General features: G+C 43.3%; 5 protein-coding genes across 5 annotated transcripts; 2 read left to right on the top strand and 3 right to left on the bottom strand.

Moving 5' to 3' along the window:
* Nucleotides 1–9,605: 9,605 nt before the first annotated feature.
* Nucleotides 9,606–9,976, bottom strand: LOC121147692 (60S ribosomal protein L39-like). The gene has a single exon (XM_040967583.1). It carries the CDS (start codon nt 9,923–9,925, stop codon nt 9,770–9,772), a length of 156 nt encoding a protein of 51 aa, XP_040823517.1. The 5' UTR covers nt 9,926–9,976; the 3' UTR covers nt 9,606–9,769.
* A 2,955-nt stretch (nt 9,977–12,931) lies between these two features.
* On the bottom strand, nt 12,932–13,415 carry LOC121147681 (histone H2A type 1-B). Its single transcript, XM_040967570.1, has one exon. It carries the CDS (start codon nt 13,354–13,356, stop codon nt 12,964–12,966), a length of 393 nt encoding a protein of 130 aa, XP_040823504.1. The 5' UTR covers nt 13,357–13,415; the 3' UTR covers nt 12,932–12,963.
* Nucleotides 13,416–14,764: 1,349 nt separating this feature from the next.
* On the bottom strand, nt 14,765–15,184 carry LOC121147686 (histone H2B type 1-C/E/F/G/I). The gene has a single exon (XM_040967578.1). The coding sequence runs from the start codon at nt 15,144–15,146 to the stop codon at nt 14,766–14,768; it is 381 nt and encodes a 126-aa protein (XP_040823512.1). The 5' UTR covers nt 15,147–15,184; the 3' UTR covers nt 14,765.
* Nucleotides 15,185–15,518: 334 nt separating this feature from the next.
* Nucleotides 15,519–15,963, top strand: LOC121147677 (histone H2A type 1-E). Its single transcript, XM_040967567.1, has one exon. It carries the CDS (start codon nt 15,539–15,541, stop codon nt 15,929–15,931), a length of 393 nt encoding a protein of 130 aa, XP_040823501.1. The 5' UTR covers nt 15,519–15,538; the 3' UTR covers nt 15,932–15,963.
* An 871-nt stretch (nt 15,964–16,834) lies between these two features.
* Nucleotides 16,835–17,449, top strand: LOC121147672 (histone H3.1). Its single transcript, XM_040967561.1, has one exon. It carries the CDS (start codon nt 16,850–16,852, stop codon nt 17,258–17,260), a length of 411 nt encoding a protein of 136 aa, XP_040823495.1. The 5' UTR covers nt 16,835–16,849; the 3' UTR covers nt 17,261–17,449.
* Nucleotides 17,450–19,662: the final 2,213 nt, after the last annotated feature.

The following is a 19,662-nucleotide window of genomic DNA, read 5'->3' as shown; positions in this document are numbered from 1 at the left end:
CACAAGCAGGGAGCTGGAAGAGAAGCAGAACTGCGGATATAGGAATCGATGCCCGTATGGGATGTAGTTCATGAGGACTTTAGCTTCTAGGGTTGTTGGCAACGCCCGCATCGCCACGTACCCTGAGCCGAGCAGAGGGACTAGGGTTATGAGACAGATAAAACAGACATCACACATCACACACTGAGGCTCATTCTTGTGAAGTGAAGCCCTTTATTCAAAGTTGAACTGCTCTTATATAGTCTGCTTGGCTCCTCCCAGGATTTTCCCAATGGTTAAGCAACACCTAAGCTCCCCCGAGGAAGGAGGGAAATTGCAGTAAAGCCAGGGGCTAAATGTATCAGGCCATGATTGCCCTTCCTATTACACCTTGAGAACCAAGCTAAGCTGTGGAGTTAACCCTTGGGAGACCGGGGCCTACATAGGGTGTCATGCTGGGGTCCTATGTCCAGGTTCTTTCTGATATTCTGTATACAGTTATTCCTCATTGGTATGCTGTACTAACCTCTCTGACATGCAGTTTAAGAGGAACTGTCAAACAAGCCATGTCAGATACTTTATGATTAACTGCATGACAGAAATGCAAAATAAGACTAGAATAATATTTGAGGACTTTTGGTTTCCTTTTGGGTAAAGGAATTCTATTCCCTCTCAGTTGCCTAGGGATGAGAAAGGCAAGGAGGTGATGGGAGGGCAGGAGAAAATTATATATATTCCATTCATTTATTTGAAAAGCAGAGAGAGATAAAATTTTTCATTTGCTACTCCGTTCTATAAAATTTCTCTAGCTAGGACTGAGTCAGATGTAAATAGGGAGCCTGGAACTCATGACAGCTTCCCACACCGTGGTGAAGGAATATAAATACCTGAACTATCCCTCATTGCTTCCAAGGGTGCACATAGCAGGAATGGTGGTGGCACTCAAACTTAGGAACTCTGAGAATACAGGCAGCCACGAAGTGTCTTAACAACTTTTCCAAATGGACATTTCTGAAATTTAGCTTCTAACATGCTCACTTTGAGGCTAGTGCAGTGGCTCAATTGGCTGATACCTGCCTGCAAGTGCCAGTATCCCATATAAGCACTGGTTTACATCTTGGCTGCTCCACTTGCATTCTAGCTCCTTACTTATGGCCTGGGAAAGCTGTGTAAGATGGTCTGAAGCTTTGGTAGCCCACACCTGTGTTGAAGACTCAGAAGAAGCTCCTAATTACTGCCTTCAGCTCTGGCCCTAGTGGTCCCTTGGGGAGTGAGTGAAACAGCAGATGGATGATCTGTCACTCCTCTCCATAAATCTGATCTGCCTTTCCAATAAATCTTTTTAAAATTATTAATTACTACTAATACCATATTGCTGTATTTTTAATGCATATCGCTGTTTTAAAATATGAAACCCTTGGGACTGGCCCTGCGGCATAGTAGCTAAGCCGTCACCTGAAGTTCAGCATCCATGTGGGCTCTGCTTTCAGTCCTGGCTGCTCCTTGCTAATGTGTCTGGGAAAGCAGCAGAAGATGGCCCAGATGCTTCGGCTCCTGCCACTCACTTGGAGACCCTGACGGGAGCTCCTGGCTCCTGGGTTTGCCATTGCTTCAAGTTGCAGCCATTTGGGGAGTGAGCCAGCAGATGAAATATCTCTTCTCTGTCTACTCTACCTTTCAACTATAATAAATCGATCAATCAAAACTCTTAAAATTTCCTTTAAAAATTTGTTATTGTGTATTTGGCTATATCATTAAGATTATAAGTTGAAGGGCAAGAACAAAAGCTAAAACTTGTCACTTACATTTTAATAACTGAACATATTACATTTTTGTGCAGTTTGCTAAAAGTGTTATTCTGAATCACAATTACATAGAACCCTTAAAATCTACCCATTTCTTTTCACGGATGTTGCAAATAAGTTAAAATTATCTAACATAAAATTATTATTGACAGTTTTTACAGGTCTTCAGGCCTTAAAGTTTAATGGAGAAGAAAGATAGTGTTGATTGTGTTAATGTAATTATATAAAATCTGGTGGAAAATTTTTGGGTGTTTTACTCTTTTGAAACTTTCTAAAATGAAAGTTTCCTCATCTGTTAAGCATTTATAGTACAAATGGATTTTAATGTAATACAGTATATAAGTAATGAGCTTGGATTCATACACTAAAACATGACTTTTGATCTATTATCTGCTTTTAAGACAAGTAATTTTTACTCAGGAAAAATTCTTAAAATTTCATCAGCTTTAATTTTTTTTGGATAAATACAATAAATGGTAACCTCTGTTCAATCTTTTATTTATAACATTTCTGTTTATTTATTTGAAGGGCAGAGATAGAAATACCCAGGTCTCTATAGAGACAGCATTCCCATCCACTGGTTCACTCTCTAAATCTCTCAGTAGGGAGACTGTGTTGGGTCAGATCGACCCAACACAGAAAAGCATCTGCTTGGCTCCTTCTTGCCTGGAATTGGGAGCCACACTTGGAACAGAAACCAGGCCTGGGATATGGGACTCCAGCAGCACTGATAATTTTCTGATTATACTTTTTTCTCCCCCTTGCAAAATGGCATGTTATGGTGGATAATAAGGATATGACAAAAGTTTTTCATTGTTCATATATTTTCCTGTCCCAAAGTCCTGCAATTGTTGAAATCAAAACACAGGTTAAAATCTTTCAGTGCTATATAGGAAGTACAGTTAGCCACAACCATGCACATCATGGTGGATCACTGTATTGTCAACATTTACAACTCCAGTTACTTAGATTATGGGCAGCAGTGGCATTTTTTCACATGGAATGATTCCTCATTTCAGACCTCTAACTTTAATGTCTGTCAGGATTCCCCCAATTTTTTTTTCTCTATGAAATCTCCAGGGATTCTTGTGATGGCTAAATTGGTTCATATATCTGCTTATCTATTTGCTGCTATTTTTCACCCGCCCACCACATATTTTAGGGGCAGCAGCACTGGCAATATCTCCATACAGGTATTAATCTGCGACAGGTGAACCTGCCATGTGGAAGCAGGAGTGTCAAGGAATGATCATACAGGATTCTTCTTACAGCCAAGTAATACTGAAAATAGTCTACACCCTTACATTAGACACACCCTTTAGTTTCAAATTCAATTCCTGATTTTCCCTTAGTTACTTTGGAAATATAGTAAGAATCATTGCTTCTGTGAAAAGATGTTTACTCAAAAAGCAAGTAGAGAGAAAGGGAAAATTCCCATTCACCTGTTCACTACCTAAACGGCTGTACAGTCAAGCCCGACAACGCAATCAAGAGCTTTTTCAGTCTCCCACATACTAAAGGGACAGAACTGTGATGCAAACAAAAAATGAGCCCAAGTCCATGCGAGGGGTGAGACGCAAAACCCTGCAAACGCACAAGCCGCCAAATCCTAAACAAAGTGTATATGCTAGGTGGCAAGGTGGCATGCAGATAGCATAGGAAAACAGAATCTATGCACTTTACAATTATCAATACTATAAAGGCTGATTCTGATCTTCCCGAGCATGACAGCATTTAATTATTCTCTTCAAAATTCCACGTGGAGCCTTTTTTGCATTTTCATAGTATGTTCCTCACCTTTGCCAAACAGGTGCATAAAGATGTTGACAGATACATCATATCCAGACTCCCAGACCACTCATACTTGTTACACTCACTCACAGAAAACAAAATGGTGATTGTCAATGAAACGGCGACGAGTTGTTCCTAAAATTAGAATAAAACTTTGCGTTGCCGGATGTGATTACATGCATTTAAGAACAAGGGTTGGAGGTGGCAGCTAAGCCTGTACACAGCTCCTTTTACAGAAAAGGTGATTGGCTCTGAAAAGAGCCTTTGGATTTTCACGGTGCGGTGCTCCAACAAGGAAGGACGATTTAAGCCCGCTCCCCGCGGATGCGGCGCGCCAGCTGGATGTCCTTGGGCATGATGGTGACGCGCTTGGCGTGGATGGCGCACAGGTTGGTGTCCTCGAAGAGCCCCACGAGGTAGGCCTCGCACGCCTCCTGCAGCGCCATGACGGCCGAGCTCTGGAAGCGCAGGTCCGTCTTGAAGTCCTGCGCGATCTCGCGCACCAGCCGCTGGAACGGCAGCTTGCGGATCAGCAGCTCCGTCGACTTCTGGTAGCGCCGGATCTCGCGCAGCGCCACCGTGCCGGGCCGGTAGCGGTGCGGCTTCTTGACGCCGCCCGTGGCCGGCGCGCTCTTGCGGGCCGCCTTGGTGGCCAGCTGCTTGCGCGGGGCCTTGCCGCCGGTCGACTTGCGGGCCGTCTGCTTCGTGCGAGCCATTTGGGAATGCCCGAGAAAACAAGCTCGTAATGGCTCCGCAGACCCTGCTTTATATACAAACAGGATCGTTCTGATTGGGTTTTCGGAAATGCCTGCGTACTACTGGCTGGTAAATTCCGGAAGGACTCGCAGCACACCCGATTGGTTTATCCCTCTAGGACCGGATTCGGATTGGTAAGTTTCAATGGGTAAACAAAACCTGCCCTACCCTCAACATTCCTAAATAGTTTGAACAAGCCTTACATTCACGAGCCTTACAAAATATTAGCACAGAGTGTTATCTTTGAGCTCTTACTGTGCTTTAATCCACAAAGCGAATGGGTTTGAAAACTATGTTTTCGGTAAAAATAAATCTTTAAAAAAAAAAGATATGTTTTCGATTTTCACTTTTTAGAAACGCCAGCCATTTTATGGCTTCATTTACTTGTTTTTATCCCCGTGTCATTGGCTTATTAAAAAAAAAAATTACTGTTTTCAGGCTTCATTATATTTTAGTGTGAATGGTCACTCAGACATGGTGTTCTGGAATTTACACGAAAGGAGTTTTGTTTCAAGCCGGGTGTGCACAACAAACACCCAGTTCTGGAAAACGGGTTTGAATGTTTGGGCTGATGCCCATAGCAGGGCGTTAGGAAGGGCTGCTTTGTAGTGTGAAATTCAAACTGATTTAACAGAGCGAAAAAGTTTACCCTGTAGCTATTGGAAAGCATGTCAAAAAGGTCTTTGCACATACACATACATACTCCTTACATATTTTTCAACCAATATTTATCTTGAAAATTTTTATAAAGGATGTTATTGGAAAAGATTCTTAATGAATGAAATGATCTGCACAGCCCAAACCAGCCTCTCACTAATACAACAAAGGGGGATTTGTGCATTCCTAATTTACAAACATCGATTGTATTGGCTTATAAATGTTCCGCAATTAAGTTTTTAATTTGCTGTTTGCATAAACTTTTTTTGTAAGGAGTCAGGGACTGCATGTTATATTTATTTTTGTCTCCTGACCAAATTCAAACACATGTACGAAACAGTGTGACAGTCTGAATGGTTTCTTTACGGTTGCAGTGTAGTAAACAATTCACATTATTGTATTCAGAAGGAAATGTCTTAAAGCTCTAAGGATTTTGGCATTTCACATTTTCTTTTTTTTTTAGCGTGTGTTTTTCATTTTGAAAGTCTTTAAAAAACTGTGATTTGGATATACTATAGTTCTCAAAATTGTGCAATAGCTAATTGGATTTTACAATAAGTTTATAACTGATACATGCCAAGTTTAATATTCCCCAATGTGAACTTGTCTCTTGTGCTACTCTCTCTCCCCTAGATTGTTGCCCATAGCATGGTACAGGTCATTTTCTCTAGTGTGCCAACAATGCACCGCATTAGAAGATGACCAAGCCTTTTTGTAGTATATACTGAGCTAGGCATGGTAGCATAATCTCCCTACTAGTATGTTTACCATTTTCAGGGTAGTTTTCCAATTTTACTTATTTAATAGGAAGTTTTCTTTTTCACTGTTGTCCTGGGTTTAAGCATGTTATTGAAATAATCTTCAAGATTTCGTGCTGATATGGATTTTGGAACCCTAACTTTAACCCCTTTTTCCTCTATATTTTCATTGTGTATTCCCTACATTTAGTCAGTCATTAAGAGGAGATTAGGAAGTGCCCTCTCCACGTAAGACATGCATCAAACGTATTAGGTCATTTATCTATATACAGCTGACTGAAAAAAGACAGGTGCATTACACCTATGCCCATGACAATGGTTCAAAAGTTGCTGTTATATAGTGCTAGATGACGATTGGTCCACCAGCCCATGTTTGGGCATATTCTCCAGTGAAAAGTACTGAGGCTGTGGAAGCGATGACTGTATCACTGTGTTTGTTGCAGCACTATTCATGATATCCAATATAGAGCATCACCCTGCATCCCACAGAGTAATGCGGAAACTACATGCACAAATGAAAGTAAAGGAATACTCTTCAGCTACCAAAATGGATGAAATTCTGTTGTTTATGGAATTATGCTGTGTGTAAAATAAGCCGGGCCTGTTACCTACATGTGAGCATCTCAAAAATGTTTATGTTCTAGAAATTTAGTGTATCAGTTGTCTAACTCTGAGAGGAGGGGAGGGAGAATTGAAAGAGATTATTCAACTGATGCAATGTGACAGGACCGAGTTCTGGTGTTGTATTGCATTTTAGCAAGGACTATAACAGACTGCATTTCAAAATGGCTAGAAGACAGTTTTAATGTTCTCTTCACAAAGATTGGATCAGTTTGATTGTTTTTCAAAGTATGTGTGGCCCCATTGTACTCCACTAGAAGGAGTAATCATGTCCACCTGAAACACAAAGTAAAACCTTGCTATTACCATGACAAACAAGGCATGAGCAGTGTTGGCCTCAGTCCAGAGAAGGAAGTATATGCAGAGAGTTACATAATACAAAATATGATATTTCTATGACAGAGTTTAAATTTAAATATTTAGTGAATGCTTTCATTTCTGGCAACCGTTTGCATTGATTCTATGATTTTTGATTGATTGTGAAGTTTGAAGATGCTAAATATGTTTAATAACCAAATCTGTTTTTTATTACTGCATGATAGAATAGCTCAGATCCGGTACTTAAGAGAACATGTATTAGCTGATCATATCTGTGACTTTAGCTTAGCTGTAAAGGTTTTGGCCAGAGTTGAATTCTGTTTCACTCTTGAATGAAGAATGACCAATTTTTAAACATACTGAACTTACTGAAACAGGTTCTAGAATTTTTTTTTTGGTAGAGCTTAAAGCTTCCTTTCTTACAGCTGTTGGCTGGAGACCTCTCTTACACAGGCCTTTAAAGTTCTTCCTTTGGGATATCTCAGAGTGGGCACCTGAAGTATCTTTCAGGTTTGGAGAGAGTTAAGGAAATGTATGCTACAGACATACATAATAGAGTTATAAAGACAAAATTATTTATATCCTGTCACCTCTCAAAGTCCAAAGATTTGAGCAGCAGGTCATGGTGAATTATGTCTACATGCAAAAGTTCGCCTGCAACACATGCTAGCCTTGGCTCAGCGGGTATTATGCAGGCTCCCTCATTGCAGCTCTGGGCAAGAAAGTGCAGTATGTTCAAGAAAAAAAAAAAAAGCTAACTAACACAGCCACAAGCCATCCTCTTCCCCCGCCTCCCTTCATCCACTTCCTCGCTTATTGGCTTAGATTGCTTGCAGTCAGAAATCTGTCAGGTAAATAAGGGCACCAGGGACCTTTGATGTGCTTTCAAATGGGTCACTGGCTGTGACCTCACATAGAAGCTTTTGAAAATGAAACAGAATCCTTTCCTTCTTTCAAATTTGTTGGTTCAGATCCTGCTTGATTTCCTCAGGGAAAATGTACAGATTTATTTAGTTTTACTTTTACATATGTCCAGAAAAGAAAAGTAGGCCACTTTTAAGATCTGACTGTTTTTATTGGAAAGGCAAAACAGATTTATAGAGAGAAGGAGAAAGATCCGTTGCTGGTTCATTCACCAAATGTCACAACAGCCAGAAGTCAACTGATTCAAAATTAGGGGCCGGGAGCTTCTCCATCTCTCACACATTGGTCCCTAGGTTTTGGGCCATCCTTTGCAGCTTTCCCAGGCCATAAGCAGGGAGCTGGAAAGGAAGTGGAGCAGCTGGAAACATGAGCTGGCACCCAAATGGGATTCAGACACTTGCAAGCCAGAGAACTAGTCATTTAAGCTGGGCCCAAATTAGGTAAGTTATATAGTGCCTTGAGCAGAGTGCTAAGTTATGCAAGCATGCAAACATGGTAGAGTTTGGGCTAGGGTTGTTGATGTTCAAAAATAAAAGCAGAAGATCAGATTGGGTATGGTTGGTTCCTACTTTCCTCCACCTGTAATCTTTATCTCTAGGACTGCAATGTGATTATCATTTTGTTAAAGGGGAGAAGTTTTATTCCCCCCTAGGAAGAAAAATATTACACAGCCTTCCTGCATTTGCTGCTTATTTATTTCCTGAATTTCATTAGAAATAATCATTAGCTGGAATGTTGCTGCCACTCTTCCATGCCATGACACAGATTTGGAGACTCATTTTTTTTTTTCTTTTAATGTTTTATTTATTTTTGTTCTAAAGTCAGATATATACAGAGAGGAGGATAGACCGAGAGAATTATCCTCTGTCAGATGATTCACTCCACAAGTGACCGCAATGGCCAGTGCTGCGTCTATCTGGAGCCAGGAACCCAGATCTCCCACGTGGATGCAGGGGCCCAAAGCCTTGGGCCATCCTTGACTGCTTTCCCAGGTCACAAGCAGAGAGTTGGATGGGAAGCAGAGTTGCCAAGATTCGAATCGGCACCCATATGGAATCCTGGCGCGTTCAAGGCGATGACTTTAGCCGCTAGGCCGTGGCACTGGGCCCAACTTTTTGTTTTCTTAAAAATACTGATGCGTGTGTGAAATTATGGCGTGGCTGATTCCTCTCGCTGGACTTTGGATCTGTGTGTTTGCTGCCTCAATGCTGAGAATAAGCCATAGTCTGTGAGTTTAGTTGAAGTAATTGTCTTAATAATAAAAAATAAACATGGCTAGAGACGAAAGAAGTGCTGAGTTTTGTGAGGGATAGAAGAGACGTGCCGAGACATGTTGTCTTCTGCATGGCACATCGATTTCTGTGTCTTTGCTCTCCACCTGCAGTGCAGCCTGTTCTCAGGTTCCGCTTTCCCCGAAGTTACCTATTTCTGGCAGAGCATTTATATAGATTATCAGCTCTTTCCCCTTCACCCTCCACCCCCACTAACATAATGACATATAACTCTTTGATTTTCAGAATTTTTTTTTTTCTTAAAAAGAAGCAATAACAATAGCTTTGTGTTTGACAAATCTGCAATAGGCTGTACTGGACAATTTGAAAATGTACCTGATTGTTTTGGGTATACCAACCCTAAGAGAGACTACATAAAGAATAAAGATATGTTCCAAAGGATTTGCAGAGTTAGGAGTTTGGTAAATACAGTAAGTGAAGGACAAATTCTCTACCACTACATATCACATTTCAGGAGCCGTTAGTACTTTCAGTTACTCCAGAAGCTGCTCAATACTGAAACATGACTATGAAGTCACTAGCCCTTTCATGGGACTAGGCGGGTGGCCCTGAATAAGGCGTAGGTTATGAATACAGATGAGAAATTGAGGTTAACCCCTCAAGGCATGCAGCATGTGTCCTTGGCACCTTAGAGCCTAGACAAGGCCATGACCATTGATTATCTGTTTTGTAAATTTTATTTATTTATTTATTTATTTTTGTAGTTAAAAATGTCTCACATATTTATTACTGAACCAACCCACTACTAAGGGGTCTCAATCAAACATGTCCAGCTGTCCATACGATGGTGGCATCCTTAGCTTGATACAATGGATAGTGATGTTGATACAGCACAAAATATGTGTTCCATCTGTTTTAGCACAGTTCCTCACAGACCCAGCTTGGTCCTTCTCCAGTGTCTCCTCTTGAAGTTATACCTGATCTTATTGCTGGTTTTCATTCGAAACCATTGGGGAATGGGACGATTTTGTTTTTGTTTTTTGGCCAGGAATCTCTTGATTCTGAAGGTCTTGTGAGAAGACATGGCGAGGAAGACTCCAGGCCACGTATCACGATGGCGGAGTGAAAAAGAAAGTGTTTTGTAAATTTTAAAAGCTGATATGCAATTGGCATGTGTTAGGTATGTATTTTAATGTAACAAAAACAATGTTTGTGCAATATAAATGCAAATCAAAATATTTCTCAATGAAAATTGAATGGGATAATGAGATAATTGTACAGCCTAGTCGAAAGCTATACTTTGAAAGGTACATTTTAAATATTGTGTGACTATTTTTAACTGTGGTTATATACCAAAGTGATAATATTTTCACAGTTGATATTCATTGCAACATGTTAATGAAATGATTTCACATGTATCTTTCTACTTTTTAAAATGTGGTTATTACAAATTTCAAAATAACAGTGTTTGCATTATTTTTGATGTGTAGCATTGCGCAAGAACTCTTATTTTGTCCTGTTTCCTGATTCTTTGCAAAATATTGGAAGTATAATTTTGAAAGAAAAAAGAGCTATTTTATGTTGCATGGAAATCTAGTACATGGCTCAAAGTTAGATTCATTTAGAAATATATAGAAGTTAACAAAAGGAAGCTGTCCAAAAACAAACAAAAAGCTTGTGACTTATCACGGAGAAAATGTAGTAATATAGAGATGAGATTATTAATATTTGCATTCTTTAATTGTAAGAAATCAGTAGATGGCGACTACTTGGAATTCCATGCTACTGTATTACTCCCCAGAATATAGATATTTGCAGAAGGGTATCTAGAACTAAATGTTGTTTCCATAAAAGCTTAAGCTTTGATCTGCTAAAAAGTGTTGAAGAGCATAGTAATTAGAAAAACAAGAAAGCAGTTATTAACAAGAAATAAACAAGAAATAGTTATTCCAACACCCCCAGATCATTATATTGGAGAAAAGAAGGTCATACGATGATTTCTGGAAGCTATGTTCAGGTCAGCAAAGATGACAACTAGAAAATCAGATCATGGATTCCTTAAAAGGAAAAATTTGAATTGTAAGTAATTTTGTTCAACTTTTGTCAAAAGAGAGGGGTTATAACATGGAAAGTAAACCTGTCAAAAATCACATAAGGATTTCATATCAAACTATTTATATTTATTCCAAAATAAAGGAAGGACTGCATTCTCTTTCATAGGAAAGCATAGCCTAAACAGCATACTCAGGTTTGTGTCTTGGAAAATATGATTATGTTTTGATATTTGTATGGCCCGTATCAGTGTTTTTCAATACTAAGCTGAAAGATAGAATAATTGCATGTTTCTGCCCATTACTGCTGAAAAGTATGTTTCTGCAATTCAGTGTGTAACCTAAAGTTGACAATGTAATAATCCCTCAGGACATAATACATCTTCTTGAACTAAATTTCCTCCATTTTTCTGATATGAGTTATATATATTGTTCATCATCTTTATTCTGTTGACATAAGTTTATTTTTCTGTGGTTCCCTGAATAATGAATTATACATTAGGAACATATATTTGGATTTTTATTATTTGGAATTCTATGCATTGCTACGTGTAATAAAACAATGGCCTGAAACACTTTCTCCATGAGAAAGTTTTGGTCTGAGTTTGGTTTTTAAACCTTCTCTATTTGTTGAAGGCATATGTTGAACTCATTATATGGAATTATGAATGTTGTTACTTCTTTTGACCTCCATGGAGGTTTTAAGAGACAATTTCTCTCACCAGTATGCCATTCATCAACTCCACAATTTACCTAGATTTCACCCCAGGCACATCTCAATGCTTCTCTCCAAATTGAACAAACAGATTTGAAAGGGGACTTGTGAAGAGAGGTGATCTGTGGAGCAACATGTTGCACATTATATTTTTAAAAGTCTGTGAGTCTACTTCTCATTGATTCAATCATTAGAATTCTTTTCACCAGGCAAGGCAAAGACACTGAGTGCTTTAATGTAGAACCCATTCGGAAAATGCACTTAAATACCTTTCCTTAGATATGAAATGAAAGCTTTGAGTTGTGTGTGCGTCAGTTCCACGGGTGGGGTGTGCCAAAGAGTGAGTTCCTTAGCATGAGACACGGATGGCACAGAGGTTGGGGTTCAAACAGCCCCAGGAAGAAGACTTTGCCTACTTCCATCAATGTTATGTTGACCAGCCAAGCTTTCACAGGCCAGTGTTATGGTTGTGATGATTAAAGGCCTTGGGAGCTTGAGAACATGCAAGTTGGCTGGTGCAGCAGTGAAGCTGCCTTTTTAAAACGGGATTTATTTATTCCTTTGCCAGTCATGTTTACAAAGTGACAGGGACAGAGATCTCCCATCCACTAATGCACCCCTCAGATGGCCAGCACTAGGGCTCAGATCCTTCCAGCGCAGACATTTGGGGAGTGAACCAGCAGATGAAAGATCTTTCTCTGTCTCTCCTTTCTGTAAATCTCTTTCTAATAAAAAACGATAAATATTATTTATCTTAAAAAGCCTTCCTAGTGGTCAACTGCCTGCAGAGTGTCTACGTTAAGGTGCATATCTGCCTGATTTAATGAAGCCCACGGCGTCATCTAATCAGGATTCCTAATCATTTAGAATTTATTCATTCCTTAAGCTGTTCACTTTTAAAGCCCTATCAAAGGCGATTTCATTTCACGTGGCCTTTTAAAAGTGCGGTCCTAATTGCATTTCCTAGAATGAGAAATAGCAGATATTTCCACTAAAACCAGGTACAAGCATACCAAAAATTAAAAAATCCCGCCGGGAAATGATTGGACACAGCACATCCTTTGTTCTCCGATGGATTCTCACATTCTCAGGCTTTTAGTGTATGGTGGCTTTATATGTATACACATTTTGTGGTGAAAAATGTGGTGACATAATATGGAATTTATTCCCATTTCATTTGCAGAAAATGTAGCTTCTTCTTAACCATTTCATTCTGTTAGTGGGAATTAGACCAGTGAGAAAGGTTTTCTTTAAGGGTTCAAACCAGCACAACTTTGAGTAATTCAGCGCTTTTCCAGAAAAAGTGGTGGCTCTGAAAAGAGCCTTTGGTTGTGGTGCACTGCTTTCTGCACCGTTTTACTTGCCCTTGGCCTTGTGGTGGCTCTCGGTCTTCTTGGGCAGCAGCACGGCCTGGATGTTGGGCAGCACGCCGCCCTGCGCGATGGTCACGCGGCCCAGCAGCTTGTTGAGCTCCTCGTCGTTGCGGATGGCCAGCTGCAGGTGGCGCGGGATGATGCGCGTCTTCTTGTTGTCGCGCGCCGCGTTGCCCGCCAGCTCCAGGATCTCAGCCGTCAGGTACTCGAGCACGGCCGCCAGGTACACGGGAGCGCCCGCTCCGACGCGCTCGGAGTAGTTTCCTTTGCGCAGCAGCCGGTGCACGCGGCCCACGGGGAACTGCAGCCCGGCCCGGGATGACCGAGTCTTGGCCTTGGCGCGAGCTTTTCCTCCTTGCTTGCCGCGTCCAGACATCTTGGTAACCACAGGGAAGGTTTGTCAGAGGGAAAGCAAGCTCAAATGTGAAATCTCAAATCTGAGAGGAAGCAATTATACTTCCAACCGGAATGAAAAATTGTCCAGTCTGATTGGTTAAAATGAGATTACAATTTCAGCCAATGAAAAACTGAGTCTTGTCATTCCCTTCATTTGCATAGGAGCTTAAGTTCAAACACAATCTACCCAATCAAACTTTGGGATTTTAAGTACTACTTTTGCATACTCAGGCTACAAGCATAGGCAGTGTTGGTTCAAGTATGTGCGTTTGTTTCTATTCTCTTTGAAAGCGCTGTGGTATAACGTCATTGTGATAGTTTCAAGTGCAGAGCTAACAGGTACACTGAACAACAGTTTCAGTTGCAAAGAAATCTCATTTACATTAAACATCAAGTGTTTTGCTCTATTAAAATTGTAAAAGCTGCGTCCTAACCTTGTGCTGTTGGCTCAAATTTTTTTAAATTCTATTTTTTGATATTCTTTACATAGTTAATTAGGGCACAAAAGTTCTAGGGCTACAGGAAAGTGGTTAAGAGTATTATTTCCACATTTTTTTTTCTATAACTGGGAAAAACAGGGAGGTAAAGGGATAAGCCCCACCCAGCCTCCCATCCATGCCAGGTCCGTGGTATGGGGCATGCTCCGAGGCTCTTGCTCAAGTGGTTTGGACAGTTCAGTAGTTAATGAACTGCTGCCAAACTCGCCATTTAAAGCATGATGTGGCCACTGAGGAATCCTCTGGTAGACACAGTTCATCTTTGTAGTCTCTGTTCGCCCCGTTTTTCGCCGCCAAAATATGGCTGAGGTGGTTGATTTGTTCTGTCTTTTCATGGTTAAGGCTCCGAGTCTGGCAGTTTGATTGTGGAAATCCCTAAAGTAACTTTGTCTGAGGTGAACCCAGACCAGGTTTTTGGGAATACTTGCAACTATAAGGCCCGGTACTTTCTGTCATGCATTGCTTGCTGCTTCAGGGCACCTCTCTACAAGAGTGAGGCATTTTTTGCAAGATGAGATGGCATGTTTCATCCTCCCACTAATTTTTAACCTCAGTATTAGAGAAACTCACTTAGTGACTGCCTGAAATTGCTGTTTGTGGGCCACTAATAGAAAACGTACGGATCATACCATTAACATTCCTAATGCTGAGCTACGCAGGTGACTAATGAAGTAATGAAAAAGCTGCATGGAGACCAACGGCAAACAGATAGCTACTTTCACACTATACATCGCAAGGGAGATACAAAACCTGCATGAATAACAGGACATCAGAATATTAGGACAACAAACTGCAACACCTGAATTTATAGCACTTATGTTACAGATCATTCATGAGCTTCGTAGGTGGCTCTGAAAAGAGCCTTTGGGGTGAATTGTGCCCAAGCACGCGTCTACTTGGAGCTGGTGTACTTGGTGACGGCCTTGGTGCCCTCGGACACGGCGTGCTTGGCCAGCTCGCCGGGCAGCAGCAGGCGCACGGCCGTCTGGATCTCCCGGGACGTGATGGTCGAGCGCTTGTTGTAGTGCGCCAGGCGCGACGCCTCGCCCGCGATGCGCTCGAAGATGTCGTTGACGAACGAGTTCATGATGCCCATGGCCTTGGACGAGATGCCCGTGTCCGGGTGCACCTGCTTCAGCACCTTGTACACGTACACCGAGTAGCTCTCCTTGCGGCTGCGCTTGCGCTTCTTGCCGTCCTTCTTCTGCGCCTTGGTCACCGCCTTCTTGGAGCCCTTCTTCGGGGCAGGAGCGGACTTGGCTGGCTCAGGCATCGTGGCTGCAACACTCAGATCTGTCTTCCACGAGAAGAAATCAGAGTGCGGAGGCCCGTGCGCCACCAGCCTATTTCTGCGCTGAACATGCAAATGAGGATTGTAGATGTCTGGGTTTTCATTGGCTTGCTGGCTTCGCTGCCTGCTGATAGGCTACGACGGGATGCTGAGCTCCCATTGGCTCTATCAGTATCCTCGCCTCAGGCCCGCCCTACGGCGGCAGACGTCCTATGCAAACTAGAGGCAGCCTGTTCTCACAGCTGCGTTGTGATTGGCTGGACTTGGCATCCGGACGCTGCCATAGGCTACTTTACGAAACCAGAGCAGAGTATAACTGTGCAGCTGCCGGGTGCTGGGCATCTTGGGTTTAAGTGAACCTCCGAGCCATCGCCATGTCTGGACGCGGCAAGCAGGGTGGCAAGGCTCGCGCCAAGGCCAAGACTCGGTCCTCCCGGGCCGGGCTGCAGTTCCCCGTGGGCCGCGTGCACCGGCTGCTGCGCAAGGGCAACTACGCCGAGCGCGTCGGCGCGGGCGCTCCCGTGTACCTGGCGGCCGTGCTCGAGTACCTGACGGCTGAGATCCTGGAGCTGGCGGGCAACGCGGCGCGCGACAACAAGAAGACGCGCATCATCCCGCGCCACCTGCAGCTGGCCATCCGCAACGACGAGGAGCTCAACAAGCTGCTGGGCCGCGTGACCATCGCGCAGGGCGGCGTGCTGCCCAACATCCAGGCCGTGCTGCTGCCCAAGAAGACCGAGAGCCACCACAAGGCCAAGGGCAAGTAAAACGGCGCAGAAAGCAGTGCACCACAACCAAAGGCTCTTTTAAGAGCCACCACAAAGTCAAATTGAAAGGGCTTAAACATTTCGAACATGCGTTGTATTTGTAGTTCATAGTGCAAAACTGTCATTATTTAGACCCGCTGGTTTTGCTCCTTATTTCAGATTTGGTCGTTGGAGTTTAATTTATCATTCCATAGGGATAGCTGCAGTTTGTCAGATGTGAGGAGCATTGCTTGTCAAGAATCCAAATATCGCTCAGTGCCATGGATACTGTTTCCCTTGCCTTTATGAGATCTCGCTTTACCAACTTGTTGGAAGAATTAACTACAATTCCCCACGTCATCCATCTTTTTCCAATAGTTGAAATATTTGACTACAAATCATGAATTTGGCAGTCTACTCAAGGTAATTCCAAGTGGTGTCTTACATCCGTGTAATATGAAGAGTAGTTTAATGTGAGTGTTCATTATACCATGTTTGAGAATGTTATTAAGGAGAAAAGTCATGATCAGGATTTGAAAAATTGATCAAAGAATGTTTTTTCTAAATTGAAAGAAAATTACCGTCAAACCTCCCGTGCCTTTTTTGAAAAGATCAAAAGTCAGTTCCAGGTGCCAACGATTAAATTACATTAATCCAGGAAAAATTCCCCTCGATATGTAGGATTATAATGAGATACTCAAGTATTTTAAATGAAACGCATTAGGAGGGGGAAAAGAAACGGCTGAAAACTCGAGCAGAAAAGCTGGTCCTAGGAAAACGTTCCTAGTTGATGGAAAAACAGTTCATGCAGGCTTGATAGTAGCCACCAATAGCTTTGCTCTGAGCCGCCCATTAGGCCTGACTTGTCCAATAAGAACAGCACTCGTGTTATATATTCGTTCACTTTCGGTTTCAAGGCAGGCAGTGTTCAGTTTAGACATGGCTCGCACGAAGCAGACGGCCCGCAAGTCGACCGGCGGCAAGGCCCCGCGCAAGCAGCTGGCCACCAAGGCGGCCCGCAAGAGCGCGCCGGCCACGGGCGGCGTCAAGAAGCCGCACCGCTACCGGCCCGGCACGGTGGCGCTGCGCGAGATCCGGCGCTACCAGAAGTCGACGGAGCTGCTGATCCGCAAGCTGCCGTTCCAGCGGCTGGTGCGCGAGATCGCGCAGGACTTCAAGACGGACCTGCGCTTCCAGAGCTCGGCCGTCATGGCGCTGCAGGAGGCGTGCGAGGCCTACCTGGTGGGGCTCTTCGAGGACACCAACCTGTGCGCCATCCACGCCAAGCGCGTCACCATCATGCCCAAGGACATCCAGCTGGCGCGCCGCATCCGCGGGGAGCGGGCTTAAATCGTCCTTCCTTCCTTGGAGCACCGCACCGTGAAAATCCAAAGGCTCTTTTCAGAGCCAATCACCTTTTCTGTAAAAGGAGCTGCGTACAGGTGTAGCTTTGGGCTTATTTGGCTATGCATGTGCTGCTGGACTACCTTCCCCTCATGCTTTAGTTCTGGTCCTTAAGTTCTGTAGTAGTTATCCAAATCTTTACTGACTTCATTGTTTTGTGGTGTCTTTATTACCAAGACATATTGTCCTGTCTACCTAGTTTTATGAAAATCTGTAGCGTTGCAGTCACCATTTGCTTTTTGGGGGTTAGTGTATTGTAACCAGGTTGCTAATTTATAAGTCAGTGAAAGTCTTGATATGTATCTTTCAATACATTCCCTCTCTGGCAAGTACCTGTTAGATCCGAGGTTGGGCACATGCCATTAAAATAGAAAAGACCAGCCTTGGGTGGAATTGTGAAGAGAATTATGAAGATATCTTAGGTTACCTCATACGCCACTTACTACCTACCTCCACTATTTCAAGAGTGTTCAGCGAGGGGAGGTCGTTTTTCTATTGACCCTGGAATGGGTTTCAATCCAATTTACTGCCACTTTCTTGGCAACTCTGGCCCGCATGCTTGTGACTGTACAGTCACCTCAGTATATCTGGGCACCTTATACATCAAAACGGCTTATCTTGTGTGACACTAGGATCTAATACACAAGTGGAATGTACCCTTGTTCCTCACACTAGACCTAAAGAACTGTGAGAGATACCAGTCTAGTTTGGACTGGCTCAAGTCACGTGATCCTGGCTAAGACAGCTTCAATTTACAGTAATTCAATTTCGTTCTTTCCTTTTTGCTCTTCTCCATTCTATTTTAAAGTCAGGGTATGGTTTTGACTAGTGTAATGATGTGCTTTTAAATATCATCTGTGGTATTTTCCATTTGAAATTCCTACATTCCCTTATTTAAAGGCTATTACATCCGCTTCTTGTATGCACACTTATTCTTTTTTCATGGAGTATAAAAAGATCTTCCCCCACCCCACAGCTGTAGGTATATTCCATAGTTGGCTTGTATCATGGCATGTGTTGCATTTCAGGGAGAAAAGCAGCCAATAGCTGTTGGGCATTCTGGGCGTGGTTAATACCAGATTTGTGTTAACTATACCAGTATGCTAGCAGTTTCTTATGCCATTCATTTTTATTAGTTTGTTTTGTTTTAAAAGGTATGTGGGAAAGGCGGGGATGCCTGGCCAGGGCAGGCAACTCCAGCTCCCCAGGCCAGGGTGACGCAGGGAATGGACCTGTTGGAGTGGGAGCAGCTGAGGGTCTATTCAGCAGGGGAGGAATGACTTCTGGGAGGTTCCATGGGCCCAAACATTGTATTTGCAGGCAGTCCAGTGAGTTGAGTTGGACTGATTCAGAGGGACGAATCAGAAAGCATGTCTAGGTTAGGGCAAAGCACCTGCCCACATGGAAGACCTGGGTAGGCCAAAGTAGCATTGCTGATCACCTGTTAATGTATGCAAAACGGGGGCTGGGGGGCATGCTTGGCTGGGGTAGGCCACCGTACCAACCCACAAGTGTCTGGGCAGGGCATGGGACACATCAGGCAGGGCCACAGCATTCACCAGAATGCGAAGAAATGGATCTGGGGGGCAGATTCTGTAGGCGATTGTGGGCTTACCCCTGGGGGACTGCAGCACCTGCTGGCTTGCATAAGTCCAGGGGTAGTGACTTGCTGAGCTAGCCTGGACTGTCACTCACTTGACAGGAATTCACTTGATACCTGTAGGAGTTGGGACTGGGAGGAGGCCTAGCTGGGCAAGGCTGTAGCATCTGCTGGCACATGAACTGAGGACAGACTATGCCCTGCAGGCTTGTGGCACCTACCAACCCTGGTAAGATTTGGGGTTGGCTGAGAGCCTGCCTGATAGGGGAACTTGGGTAATTTCTCTACAAAGCCTTAGTTCTCAGGGGAGTGGTGGGGGAAGAGGGCAGGCAAAGGAAGCATAAGAGCTGGGATAGGCCAGGTAAGGCTTTAGAATTCCTAAGCATTTGTCCGAGAAGAGTCTGGGATGACCACAGGCCAAGCCTCAATACCTGTTGGCACACGTGAGAGCCAGGAAAGGGTGGCACCTCACACAACTGGGCTAGGGTGCAATACCTGCTGGTGGGGGTAGATATTACGGGCTAGCCATATCAGGCATGTTTGCAGTACCTGCCAACATGAGCAAAAGCTCGGACTTAGAATGGGCCTGGTGGGGATACTCTGTGGACTCCCCTGCTGTATGCAGCTTCTACTGGTGAGCATGAGAGCTGGGGCTGTGGGTAGACTGGGCTGGGCAAGGCTGTAGCACCCATTGGCATGCAGACTGGGTCTAGGGGAGGGCCAGATTGAGTTAGTTGCCAGAACCCAC

The sequence above is a fragment of the Ochotona curzoniae genome, unplaced genomic scaffold, assembly GCF_017591425.1.
Source record: "Ochotona curzoniae isolate NIBS_2020 unplaced genomic scaffold, NIBS_Ocur_1.0 scaffold_461, whole genome shotgun sequence".
NCBI lineage: Eukaryota > Metazoa > Chordata > Mammalia > Lagomorpha > Ochotonidae > Ochotona > Ochotona curzoniae.
This window is presented reverse-complemented; position numbering and strand designations above follow the sequence as displayed.